We start from the raw sequence: 14,469 nt of genomic DNA, 5'->3' as shown, positions 1-14,469 counted from the left end.
ATTTAAAACCTTGCCCCAGTATCTTTCAGGCCCTTGTATAACAAATGCTGAGCATCTAGCTGAGCATCCACGTCTTTGTATGTTTCTGGCAAGTGTAATGTTTGTTATTTGTTCAAGCTTTGAATTTGTAGAGATAGATACTTTTTTCAGTGTGACTGGCTTGCTAAGACTCTGCGTTAGACCTTATTCCCAGCGACCAACATACTTATCAGTGGAGGCTTTTTGGTATTGGAAGGCTCAGAATTGTTTCTGATGGGAGACTACCTCATGATTTCTAACCCATGGTGCTGACTTAGTCCTTCCACCTATTGGACACACTGGAGAAGTGTTCTATAGTGTCAGGCTTGTGGTAGCATGCTCAGCCCAGTCAGAGCACTTTGAGGATGTCTAATCAGAGAGCTACTAGGTTACCTGAAACTTAGGAATGATAGTGCTTGATCGTTCTCCTCTCATATCATAGCTAGATAGTGCAGCCTGGGTAATGATTAAGCAGGAAATGAGTTTCTCTTACACAATATTGATTATTGAGATCTTGGCTTAGAGATCACTCAGCAGGGGAATCATTTAGTTTATGCTCCCCTAGTACCTAGAGTGTGGTCCCACGCGCTTGCAGAGCATCACAGGGCCCTAAGATGCCCAAGCTCTGTTACAGAAACTGCTGTTCGTGGAGATTTGCAGAGATTTTGTTTTCATCTTCAGGTTCCTTGAATGTCTTAAAAGGATGATTGGTCAGTATGAAAAAACGGCAAGCCTCACAGCAAAACTTTGAAAAGGGTTTAGTGTAGTTGAGACTATACATGGTAGGCCTGAGAGAGTGTATGGCTTCCGTTGTTACTTATAGCTAAGGAGCTACTAGTCTCAAGCTTTTAGAAGAGAGGTAAACCAAATTCAGGGGTAGAGACTATCCTAATACCCCTTGCCAGCAACACTGCAGATGCTTTTGGACCTTACAAGTACTGTCCCATGTCGTGTCCCATTAGCTATTCCAGTCAAATACAGCAGAATTAGAAAATGCTTCATTGTTTTATAGGGAGGTCTGTATTTGTTTATATTTATTCAGGAGACTCAACAAATTCATCAAGGAGTGTATAAGTTCTGGGAATTTTTGTATCTTTAAAAAGCTGCCTCTAGACCTTTTAGTATGACTATCTAGTGGCTAGAGCACTTGTATAAATGGTGGAAGTTTTGGGTCAGGATATTCCTCCAATACGATGGATTTAAAACTGTGGGTTGTCTGTTGTAGTTTCTTCAGCCTGAAATTACAGGCTGAGCTGCTTGAGGCCTTTAAGCATCTTTCTTCTGTTATCACATTGATTTGTAAGAGTCAGGAGGAACCAGAAGAAGAATAAATAAAAAGGAGAACCGGAGACTTTAGCCAATGGTTATAGTGCTCACCTGGGTGGCAGAAAACCTGCAGTTCCATGTATTACTCCAGGATTAAATCTTCTTTTATCCACTTATTTATTCATGCCTCAGTCTTCTCAGGACTGTCAGGTCTATTCATTTCAGACAAGTATCCTAGCTACTTGCCTATCTATGGTGCCTAATGGAAATTGTTACTCCTGGTCCTATCTATCTTATTTGTGTTGTGTGTTTTGAGACTCTGTGTATATATGCAGTACAAATATATGCACTGTATATGTACAGATATATGTACATGTGCATACATATATACAGATACATAGGCATGCACATATATGTTATTGAATATAGTGTGGTCATTAAACAGTGCATAACTGGAATAAGACTAGAATCGGTAGTGAATCTTCTGATGGATAGCGCCTGCCTGTTATCTTTGCTAAGCAGCAGTTGGAAAATGGGAATGTAAAACATGCAAGAGTATTCAGCAGATGGAAGAAGTAATAGTAGGTGACTTTTTTATATTCATATACATAGAGATACTTTTAAACTCGAAGAGATGCAGCAAATACCGCAGATACGGTGTTTTAACAAAAAGTCCTAGACCAGTGACACTTTGTGAATAGAGAACAATGACTTTTACCAAATTTATGAAGAAACTTAGTTGTTGTGATGCCTGAGACGTGGGCAGTCACGGAAAGGAATGAGCTTTTAGAAAATCAAACAAGCCCTAAACAAAATAAGTCCAGATAGTGTGTGCAAAGGAGAAGTTCATGGGTATGCATTAGACAAAAAAAGATCGAAGTTCAGAGAGCTTCTATGACCTAAGCCATTATACACTTTTTTTTAATCATTCAGTATTGCTTAAGGCTATAGTTCCAAGAAATATGGTGAGCCTGTGCAAAAGCTAATTGCTTCTAAAAGGAAGGTTCCTGTCTCTTACCAGCTGCTTTTCCCTGCTTTTCTTATTTACTTTGTCCTAGCCTCTGGTGTTTGTTGGTCCCTTCTATGATTCAATTAAATCTGGTAACAGTAGAAAAAAGAAATCCTTCTGCTGGATTAGTGAAGTAAATCAGCTCACAAAAGCATCTAGTAAGTGTTAGCACTACACTGTTAATGCAAGAACAGGATAGAGTCATGTAACCAGAAGGAAGAGGGCTTGCTCTCATTTGCCATTAAGGAAATTTAAATTGGTCAACTGTTTGTGGGACACAGCTGCAGTTTCTTTAGCTATTGCTGTATGATTTGAGTATTTTTCCTCAACTTTATATTTTCCTACTAGAATTAAGAGAGAGGTAATACTAGGTTGCTACAGGCTAAATGTGACAGCTCTTGTAAGTCTGACTTCAGCCTTGGCCAGGCAGAAGTCTTCTGGGACAGAAATCAGTAATGACCAAATGAATTAAAGCACAGCATGTAAACAAAAAAAACATTTAGGAAAATATCTTAATGTCCTTATGTATATTTTCTTCTTACACATTTTTTTCCACTCAAAAAAACCTGGAATTTTGAGGATTCATAAGAGCCTGTCTGTATCAGCTTGGTGGCATCACAGAAATGTCCACTACCATTGTGGGTTTTTTTCTTAAACCTTTCTAACCTTCTTTGCAACTTGTTGAATATTGGATAGAAGGTTTATATTCTGGAAATCCTTAAGTTATCACGGAGTTATTTTTCTCATATTTACTTGAGTAACTTTTGAAAAGCAATTCTATTATCAATTTTAATAGAACTTGAGCATTTTACTTCTCATGCTGTCTGACCTCACTGCAAGTTACAGTAGAATTTTAAAGGAGGAGGTTGTATAACTGTTCAAATAGCTTCTCTTGCTCTGCGATTCCTACACAGAGTGTTAATAAATTAATATATGTGTTTTCTATTTATGCAAAGGTTATTGAAATATTACAGTTTCCAATTCTTAAATCTGATAGCACTATTTGTCAAGTAGTATTGCTTCTAGACATCTGGCAATGTGATCTATGCTGTTACCTGCTGTGCATCTCCTTGGGATATACTCTGGGTTTCACTGCTATTAAAACTATACAAGTTAAATGAAAATTATATGAAATAATGACTTTAACAATTTAAAGTAATATTTCTATGGGTTGCTCTAAAACTTTATTTACTACTGTATATTCTCTTATCATGATTATCCTGGTATCAGTGAGCTAATTTAATTCTGTTTTTAATTCTTGGCACTCAATCTAAATTTAAACCTTAGTTCAATATTCCATGGATGGCAAAGTTCAGGTGAGTGAGTAATCTTTACCCACTGTGATTCAGTCCGGTTGATTTGCTTTTTGGAAGGTTTTAGCTCAGTGTTAAGCCTATGTTTTCTCTTGTTTAATCATATTGCACTGAGCCTAATGATAATTCTTGCCAGAGAAGAATTCTCTTGTGCATTTCTTATGCCTGCTCTCATCAAATACTTGCAAGCAATGATAGTCATAAATTTTTTAGGACAGAAGGGACTGCAATATTCTGTTTGTCTTCTTACATAATATAGGCTATAGATCTTTTTTGTATTAATTCTTGTCTGAAATCTGATAGTATTTCTTTTTTTAGTCTTCAATTCTGAAAGCCCTTCATATTTGATGTCTGAAATGATTTGAAGAAAGACTAAAAACTGAACTGCTAATTTTTGCACTTTCTAGTTTGTCAGTGGAAATATCGGAGAAGAAAGTCTCTGATACTGTAATTCTAAAACTGAATATTTTGCTCCTGGTAATCTTTTCCGTTTCTTAACATGATGTTTCTGTATACAGATCCCAAACCATACTGGAGTTCTAATTTAAATTTTTTTTTTTTTTTGGCAACTTGGTTAAAAAGAATCAAGGGTACAATCCTGTACTTGTTCAGGAATTTCCTCTCTTTGGGGACTTACTGTTATTCCATCCTCACTCTCCCAGCTGAAGTAGAAGGTACAGAGTGAGCAGCCTTCTTCCTTTTCTGTTCTGGCTGAGCTTTAACGTGGTGTAAAGATAAGAAATTAGCTTTAGAATATGTAACCTCTTACACTGCAGATAGTAACCCCTTTGGTAACATGGAGTTCAGCATAGGCCAGTTTACTCCAAGTAGCATCTCCTCAGCCAAAGCCTTAGAAGAACTCGTCCTTTTCCTTTGAATTGATTTTGCCAGATCAAGAATTTGGGAATTAAGTAATAGGTGTTGGTTTAGTGTCTTACTGCCTTTTGCTAGTGAAAAGTTGTGCCTTTGCTGTGGAAGTTCAAGTTCAGTAGCTAAAAAAATTAGTTCAACTCAATGAAAATTCTTATGAAAACCTTTGAAGGATTTCTGTATTTTTGTACGCTACTTTGTAGCCAATATTTTTTAGCTGTATGTGTTTGGAACTATTTAATAATTAATTTTATATTGATCTGTTTTGAATTTTTGATGTTAACTTTAAAACCTGTGTGTATTATCACTCTGTGATAGCAACAGAAATTGCATGAAGTGTGGATATTTAAATAGTGCCCACCTACTTGCACGCACCACTTAAATGCAGTTTTTGTGTTAGAGCCTACTGCTGTATTAAAAAAACCTTGCTATTTCTTAGAACTCTTGGTTTAAGATGTTTGAGGGAAATCTTGAAGACAAAAATTTAATGTGGCAGTTAAATAGAAGTAGGAGATTCATATAATTTTCCTTATCAGATAATAATTGAGAAATAAAGCATATTGGAAATGTCCGTAACTATTTTCCTTAGATGTGCTCATTTGTTTAAAAGGAAGAAATCATCTAACTTTGAAAAACAAATTACTGCGATTCTGTAGGGCATTTCCTTCTTTATAGGTATAATTGTCCTGAATGTGTATTGTGTTGTTTTGTTTTGTTTAATAGAATGATATGACACCAGTCCGGTTACAGTGGGGAGAAATTCTTATGCCACTGCTTAAGAAGTACAAGTTGAACATAACATGGGGTGATCAGGATCTATTGAACATTATGTTTTTTCACAATCCAGGTAAATCCACATTGATCCACTAAGTCTAACATGACAAAGTTGATCTTTTCTATGATGCTCAAAAATCCAGGAAAATACTCTTTTAGCAGACTTTTCAGGGAAAGTATTCAAGGGACTTTTCACTTCTTTTGTTTTCTGGAAGTGTTTACTTTGAGAGACAGCATTGGAGCTTGCTAGAGTGTAATTAGCTGTTAGGTTGCAAAACAACTGTACAGAAATTTATGAAGCAACCTTAAGAAAAAAAAAAAAGGATCAATGTATTTCCTGAAACAATTTTGATACTTAATCCAGAGTTCTAATTTTTCTGCACAGAAAGCCTTTATGTCTTTCCTTGCCAATGGAATTACCGGCCTGACCACTGCATCTATGGAAGCAATTGTAAGGAAGCTGAAGAAGAAGGTATATTTATTCTTCATGGAAACAGAGGTGTTTACCATGATGATAAACAACCAACTTTTAGGGCTGTCTATGAAGCAATAAAAAATGTAAGTGTTTTCAGCATTGTACTTGTGCAAATTTTATTTTTATCTACTGTGCTGCATGTATTTTGTAGGTTTTGTTGATACCTTGATTGCAACAAAATAATTTTTTTCTCTTTTAAGTGATGTTAAGTGTTTCACCAGTTTTTTTGTTTACTGCTTGGATAGAATTTCACTGTATTCCTTTTGTGATGAGCATCTTTTGAAACATGTTGTAGACTATGTCTAGGTTAGGATTCTAAAACAATGCCTGTAGTTGTCAGTGTCTATTTAAAAGGCTTTATTCCCACTCCTTTAGTAAATGCATCTAGTAAACTGTATGAGCATTTGGAGATCACCAGAAGCTTCATTTTTCTGGAGATTTTAAAATGCAGAAAAAAAACCCTTCTTCCCAAAGTTTGTGTGCATTTACGGCAACATTTTAACATTTAATTGTAACTAGATTTGGATGGTAGAAGATATTTTTTTAATACTGTGTTTTGACCTTTTCTAGAGATTCAGTGTATTAATATGTTGCTGTTCCTTTAAATACTAAGCACCATGACTTCTTTTCATTCTGCAAATAAGTCATCTAATAAACTATTTATCACTACATCAGTATACTCACTGAAGAGCTGTAAAATTTAGCACTGATGCACATTTTAATGTAGCAGGCTATTGTGTGTGTATAACCTTCAAAAATCAATAGTATATTTTAATGGTGCTTTATTACATGTTGTCATATGGATATAAAAATGAAGAAAAGTACTTTTGGGGGTCTGAGAATACATTGCAGGGAAAGTGAATGTGTTTCCATAAAAATATGATTTCCTTGTTTCCTTTGAGCATTGTCAAAAACAGAAGAAAAAATTATTTCTTTTTATTTATGATCCCATTTGGTTTATGAATATGTCAGAGAAAGTATGTAAAACACTGTTGATTCAGTGGTAATAAGATGAACAAAATTACGTTACTTTGAAATGCTGTTTTAGCTTATCATTTGTTTATTAAAAATATTGCACTGTTGAATTAATGACTTCTTTATTTCATGTCCATGTTAAACATGGTATGTGCTTGACCATCATTCAGTTTAATGAAACTTCAGTAGTACCATTTTTCATACTGTTGTTTCATGATAATTTGATAAGAATTGTATTCCTTAAAAGTTATATGTCATTCAAGAAATTTACTGTTCAACAAACAAATAGCCAGAAATAATTTTAGATCTGTAAATTTGTAATTTAATAAGGTAATTTTAAATTTCCTCCTTGCCTGTCTGGATATGTTAATTTGCTTATGTTTTTGTTTTTTTTTTTTAAATCTCGCTTGTTAGGCTTATTGAAAGCATTAGAGAATATTTCTGTAATTCAGAGGTGCTTTTCAAATATTGCATTCAGAAGCTCTCTGAGTTCTTGAAAACATTTAATAAACCTATAGAAAGCAAATACATTGTTCAAAGGCATTTTTATAAAACTCTTTAATAACTCTGAATAATGACACTCTTCTATATTGACCTTAATCTTCTTTTCTTAACCTCTTTACAGTATTCATTTGGAGATGATCTGGTTCATTCCCTGTTGCAGCCTCTAGAACTGGAATTACAGAAAACCATGCATACATACTGTGGAAGAGTATACAAAGTGTTCATAAAGCAGCTAACAAAAAGCATAAGAGACTTGTATGCCAGAAGATCAAAGGGAAGGTGATTTTTACTCCAAGCTGTTAAATCAAGAGACTGAATTAACATACTGGTCAAAAGGTGCAAAAATTCTAATATGGCTTGAATTGGCTCTTAATGTGCCCAGATAAAAGTTTACTAGCATACATAAAAATGAAGAAAATCATTAATGTAATGAAGAACAGGACCTTTTTTCTGCAAGGGTGACTTTTTGCTCTTTTGAAGTTTAATCACTGCTAATATTTATCTTGGATCTGATGATTTGGGTGTTATTTACTGGCTTCTGTGGTCAGTAGTTTTAGTCTGCATAATTCAGTTATCTAATGATCAAATGAACAAGGAAGAAATGAAGATGGCTGTATTTGGGCGTGTACCTCATATATTGTCTAAAATTCTGTTAAACTGTGAATGTAGCAATAACTGAGTCAGCAGCACTAACCTCACTTTAAAGGTGTGAGCCTTTATGTAAACAAAGTTGTTTACAAGTGCAGAAAATACTCTGTTTTCAAAGAAATGTGATATAATTGTTGACAATCTGTATGTGCCTTTATATGTTCATCTCTTACATGTTGAAGTACTGTTTTGACAATCTTGTTTCGCTTATCTTAGATGTAAACTGCACACTATAAGTATGATTTTCTGAGAAATGAATAACTAGTATGTGATACTAGTTTTCTCTGTTGGTAGATACGGAGGCGTTTTAATATACAGCATTTGTTTCAACATCGTTGAGCCATCATGGCCAAAAGATAGACCAGAGTTGAGGGTTTGTTTAGCAAAAATTCAGTTTGAAGTTGTCTGTCTTACAATACTTCTTAAAAATTACATGGTTTTGCAGCTTTATAGGGCATTTTGGAAGTAGGAAAAAAACACAGTGGAAAGCTGTTGCTATTGTATTTCCTTACTAAGAATTATTACCTGATGATTATTATAGAGTATTTAGTACCTAAAAGTGAAGAGCTGTAATAAGAGTTCTGATACTTCATCAGACTGTATATTAGATGGGTTTCTTAGAGAATATATCCTGTTACCGTATTTTTTTAATAACATGGCTTTAAAATAGTTTTGGGGTAGACCCTCAACTACACGAATGCATTACTCTCAATAGGGTGATAGTGATTTACAACAGGTAAGGATTAGGCTTTCTTAGTTACCTTAGTGAAAAAAAATTTCTGTTTATGTAATACAAACTTTTTTTTTCAGAGAAAAACATGAAGAAAAATGCTGAGCTCTAGTGTTACAGTAAAATATTATTTAAACTTGCATGGTATGACATGTATTTGTAAAGTATATTTGAACCTGGATAACCTAACTGAGATGAAGTCTTCATAAAGTGAGTTTTTGGATTCCAGAAAAGTTCCTGTGTGTTGAACATGGAGGATCCACTCACTGACTTGCACCTTCATCCCAACCCCATTTTAGAAGCTTAATTTTTGTGGCTGTTTCTTTGTCAAAGGCAGGCTGGCTCTGACTCCCAGATCCATGTGAGCTGGACGAATGCTTTAGCAGTACAAAAACACACTCCATTGTAAGCAGAGTCTATATTCTGCTCCTAATCTCCCTGCTGGCTCAGGGTGTAAGTTTCTGGGATGGAAACTAGGAAGCAGTCTGCCTCGCATGTAGTTATGGCCTCTTTTCCTTGCTACGTAACCTTTTGAAGTCTGAAAATCTAGAAATCTGTGTGAAGGTGAATACTGTTACTGACTGATTTTACAATATGCAATGCATTATTTTTTTACATAAATACTGATTTTTATATCAATTTGTCTTCAGCTTTTTTTTTTTTCACTTGTACTGTGTGCTTGTATTTAAAAATTCTTTCTTTTGGCCTGGTGATTTTTGTTTGTAGAAACTTTAAGTTTTGAATTGATTTTTAGTATGTTGTGCACATGTGAAGATACTGCTTAAAACCCTATGAGCCATTTTAGAAAACAAGTGGAATGTGAACATTAGCAGCAACCTTTCCACTTAAATTTCAGTTTTTGTGGGGGATTAGAACAAAAAGGGTTAATACTGAAGCTTATCATAGGATAAAAATTCTTACTTTGTGCTTATTTCAAGAGATGTTTACTTAGCATATTACAAATAGCAGAATATACTGCCTTATGGCATAGTTCTTATTTAATTTTTATTAATATAAACTTAAACTGCTTACCCAAGTAACTCTCATGAACACTTAAGAAAACTTAAAAAACAGCAAGTGCTTAGTAGCTTCTGTTAAGTAACTCTTCGGAGTATTTGTCTGTTTCAAATCAATTTTTAGTTCTGTAATCCCTATGTCTTAAATTTAGAAAGATGACCTACCTTTAAAAATGAATCTGACTTACGAAGAAAACATCTGGAGACAGTAAGAAGACTGGAAAACCAAGTAGCGTGATAGAAACCAGTTATACTCCCAAACATTTCAATACCTGATTTGTAAGGTTATATGCATACAAGTGTAGAAACTTCCATCTAGCCTGCAAATCTTTATTGCTGTCTAGTTTTGGAAACATTGCTTTTTCTATAGACATAGTAAGTCCAACAAAATAGGACCTGACAAATTACAGAACTTTAGAAATCCCTTTTTTGGTGATTTATTTATTATAAAATTATTTAATGCTAATAGAAGTATAAAGTTTCATAGAAAAATGTAAACATCAGGGAATGTACATTCAGGTTAAATTAAGATAAATCTGTCTTCTTCATGCTTGATTTGGCTCTATATCAAGGTACCATTATTCTGTCTCTGTTTAAAGGCATCACAGTCTCATGGTAAAGAGATTTATTTGAAGATGTGTTATCTCATTTGTATGAAATTCTGTCTCTCTTTTTAGGTAGTACGAAAGGCCAGCTATCCCTTAATGAGACCAAAACATCCTTATGTATGGTACTTGTACCTCTGCCTGTTAATAAGGCTGTGTAAGCCTTATGAAAATGTCTTTCCAGTTATTTGTAGTTTTGCCAGAATTTAGACTGAAGGTGACCTTAGTGCCAGTTGAACTGGTTTTGGTTAGCTTTTGATTTAAATTTAGAAAGGATAAGAAAAGAGGTTTCGAAGAAAAAATATTTTATTTTTCGTTATTCTGATTTTAAACAGATTTTAAAGCAATATGGAGTTGCCTTTTGCTGGTTTTGACCTAAATTTGGTCAAGCTATAAACTTCTGGCAAAATGTTGTTTGGAAAACTGAACTGCCAACACTTTTGTTAATTTGTACCAGGTTTCTGTCCATGCTGGACATACTCCAACCGCACTGGCTTTCCACACTTCCTTCTGTGCACTTTCCATAACAGGATGACTGGGAAGCCAGCCTTTTTTCTTTTCCTCCTCCCAAATTAGACTTCCCATCAAGGCAGCATGGAAAAGGAAATAACTGCAATGTAGTGGTGGGAGGAGGGAAGGATCTGAGTCTGCTTGGAATGTTTAGAAGCAGAACGTGTAAGAGGCAAAGCTGAAGGTGTTATGAATTATCTATATGTGCATTATTGTTTCTCTTATTTTGAGTGAAAATAGGAATGAAGCACCGCTGTTTACTCTCATTTGTGAATGTGATGGTATTTGTGGTGGATTAAATGGGGTGAAACTGAGGGGTAAAATCAGTCTTCTACTTTTTTAGCTTATCTGCAGGAAAACAGTAGACTTCTGATTTCTCCTACCTGGTTTATAAAGATGTCTTCAAACACATGGACATATGTAGAATTTCCATTTCTTAGAAGTCTTAAGTTCTTTTTCATTGTCTAGTTTCTGTTTCAAACTATCAAGCAGGTTTAACAATATCCATTTACTGACTATATAATTACTATTTTTTTTTTTTTACCTGGTTAAATGGAATACTCCTGTATAATTTAAATGAATGTGTAGGCTGTTTGTGTCTCCATTTATTTTTTTTAATAAATTACCCATTTTGAATAGTTATTTTTTACATTCTCTGCTGTGGTATCTAATGTGATTACCATAATTATCATAGCTTCCCTGCCATCCATTCACAAAGCAGTGAAGTGGGCATTTGGAATAGCTCCAGTAATTTTGTGTATTAAAATAAGTTGCAGAGAACTATAATGTGAGGATATGGCTTTTTCTTTATTAGCAGGAAGTGGATTCTTTTGTAGCATAGGCAGTAGAAGTGTGAAGTAATGGGAAGGTACTCCTCATCACCATGGATCTTGGAACAGATCTTAGATGTGTCTTATGTGGCTGTTGCTGTCAGTCTGAGCACTTCTGTGCACAGAAACACTCAGAAGTGATGTCATAACTTGTATTTTTCAAAAGGAACCTGAAGTATTTTTCTGTCATGTTTCTAATGTTTTTGGATATGTGCTGTTCTGTTTCTTTTCTGACACTTCAGTTCTGTCCAGCTGAATTTATCTGTAGATGTTCGAGAATAACAACTTCAATTCCTACAAAGTTTTGCACAAATAACAGCCAAGTTATTTCCTCAAGTTGCCCAAGTGGGCAAAGCATGAACCCAGCAAGTCAAATTTTAGAAAATAAAACAGTAGTGTATATACGTTAGGTTCCCTTAGGAAAAAGAAAAATGTTTGATCCAAGTTTAGCTCTACAGAGGAACACTTACAACTTTGGCAGTATTTAACTGCCAAATCTTAAATAATGCAGGATAATTTTCTATAGAAATGCAGGTTGCCTCACAGTTGCTTTGTAGTCCTTGTAGTCTACTAGAAACTATTAGTCAGGTTTAAAAATAGAAGGTGTTTGCAGAGATCACAGTGAATTTTCCACTTCAGGAAGTGAGGAGAAAGTCTCATTTTAAAGTAGTTCTCAAAATCACTCTCTTGTAACCACTTAGTGGATCTATATAAGAACAGCTTGCCCTCCAAGGCTATCATAAAATTTAAGATTTGTGGTTCTCCAATGCATTTTTAAGCCTTTGTGGGCCTATTAAAATTTTAAGTTTCTTGGAGGAATATTAAGTCATCAGAAATTCTTGCGTTGAAGAAGTTCAGTTGTCTCTTCAGTTTTGCTGTTGCTTTATGCATAGCTGTGTTCAATTCTTTAGAGAGTCCTCATTTAAACTTACGAATGTGCAGCTTCCTGTGTATTTGCTAGTAAATTTCTACAAGGCTTCTTTCTTCTCCCCTCCCCCTTTCCCCTGCACTGCTTTTAAAAGATAATCACTAAGCTCTTCTTTCATATGAATGCGTATAAAAATTATGGGAGATATTATTACAGGTCTCTTTGCAGAGACCTGTCATTAAAGGAGGACCTGTAGTCCTACTGTGGTTGGATTTTTTTTCTTCCCCCCCCCCCCCCCCCCCCCTTCAGATTGCTATTTGAGGATGTTTGGGTAGGAGGAATTTTTGAGCATTTAGTAAAGTTGTTATGTTCCTTGAGTGATCATCTGGTAGTTTCTTCCCTGAATCAATTAATGTTATCCCTGTCCTCTCTTATGATGGATGCTTGGCTGCTGTCTGCCTACTTGATCTATATGATTGCAAGTTCTTATAATCAAAGCAGTGACTGTAACTTCTAGATCTGGATTTGAAATGCTCATCCCATATCTGGGTGCCACCTTAGTTGCACAAACCAGGGACCTAGTCTCTTTCCACTTTTAGGTGTCCATCTTTGATTTCATTTCCCTGTTTTCATTTCCAACTGGACCCGTAGGGTTAAAATAGTGAGATAACAAGGAATGCAGAATTTTTCACAGCAGCTGAGAGAACTACAGATTTCAAAAAAATAATTAACAATTTTGAAATAATATTCTATCCTTGAGTCTAATTTCTGATTTGGTAGATGTAAGAGTTAGCATCCTTGGTTCAGTCAAATAATTTGACTTTTCCTGTGTCAGCCCCTTATGTGGAGGGACGGGCAGGTATCTCTTAAAAGACTGGTTCCTTTTTTATTGTGAACTCCAAGGAAAGGAACCATAAGTCATCACTGTAGATCCTCAGTATCACCCTATCTAAACTCTGAAACCAGTACTAACTGCCTGCATGCTGCTATTTAGTGATACTGGTTTTAGTGGTTTTCTAATGGTCATGTTGAAAGGGGAGGGGAAAAGATGCAGTTATTCCGATGTTGTTAGTTCCTGCACTGCTGTCTGTAGAATTCCACATGACGCTTAAAAAAAAGAAAACCAACAAAAAACTGCCAAAACCCAACTTTCTGCATCTGGGTCAAAGCCAGAGGAGAAGAAACTTGATGGCTTCTCCTGGCACTTTAACACCTTCATTTAGGAACATGCCTTCACTGGTCATGGGCCTTATAGATTAAAAGTCAAGACAGTTTTCTTGCACTGTTTATCAAAACAGGTCTGCAAGAGCAGGACTTGTCAGGTTTGATATAGTTTATTGCTGTTTTAAGAGTGCCAAACTTGTAAGATACAGGCATACTGTGTTCCCAAAGTAAGTCCATTAGAAGCCTGTAAGAATATAATCAATCTTAAGTCTACAGTCTTTAAGACTTGTGACTGCTTTTCAAGGTACCTGTTGAACTAATATTCTCACTCAAATTCCCCTTTCTTTCCTCTGTGCTATTTTCCACAGATAGTTTATTGATTTGTTTGTCGTCTTAGAGCAAAGCAAGAATTTGGGAGTTTGCTTTAATAAATGTCCTCTTGAAACCAAACAGAATTTTGCTAGGGAAGGAAAGGGACTGTGAAGTCTGTTTGCTAGTGATTGTTTCTGCACTTCAGACTTCTATAAGGTCGTGGAGTGCAAACATGGAACTTCCCTGTGGCTTCCTCACTGCTTGGAGAAGTGCTGCTAGATTGCGCTGTCTTTAATTTCCTCACTTACTTCTAGCATCGAACACTGATTTCTAAAAATGCTGTTTGTCTATTCCTAAATGGCCTTTCTGTTTTATCTAGTTCATATTAAATTATTAAACCAGCTGAGATGAACAATTTATTAGAATAGCCTAATGCATTTTCAACTACCTTCATATTCTGAGAGGTCACTTTCTCTCCTATTCACCCTTTGGGTCATTTATTATCATATCCTCATTCTCAGAATTATAATCTGGGTACAACAGGATCATTTTTTATTTTATGTCTATGTCTTATGAATCTTA

General features: G+C 35.2%; 1 protein-coding gene across 3 annotated transcripts in view; it reads left to right on the top strand.

The window, feature by feature from the left end:
• Nucleotides 1-9,535, top strand: part of GXYLT1 (glucoside xylosyltransferase 1) — a 34,056-nt gene extending 24,521 nt beyond the window's left edge. The window contains exons 6-8 of one of the 3 annotated variants that reach the window (XM_072862056.1): nt 5,200-5,323; nt 5,636-5,808; nt 7,326-9,535. In XM_072862056.1, coding sequence (XP_072718157.1) covers nt 5,200-5,323; nt 5,636-5,808; nt 7,326-7,487 — 459 coding nt within the window. In that variant the 3' untranslated portion in view covers nt 7,488-9,535. The remainder of the gene's footprint in view (nt 1-5,199; nt 5,324-5,635; nt 5,809-7,325) is intronic. The other 2 variants (XM_072862036.1, XM_072862045.1) reach the window with 2 other exon arrangements.
• Nucleotides 9,536-14,469: the final 4,934 nt, after the last annotated feature.

This window comes from Ciconia boyciana, chromosome 1, assembly GCF_034638445.1.
Source record: "Ciconia boyciana chromosome 1, ASM3463844v1, whole genome shotgun sequence".
Classification (NCBI taxonomy): Eukaryota; Metazoa; Chordata; class Aves; order Ciconiiformes; family Ciconiidae; genus Ciconia; species Ciconia boyciana.
Note: the sequence above shows the minus strand (reverse complement) of the source record. Positions and strands in the feature narration are given on the sequence as shown.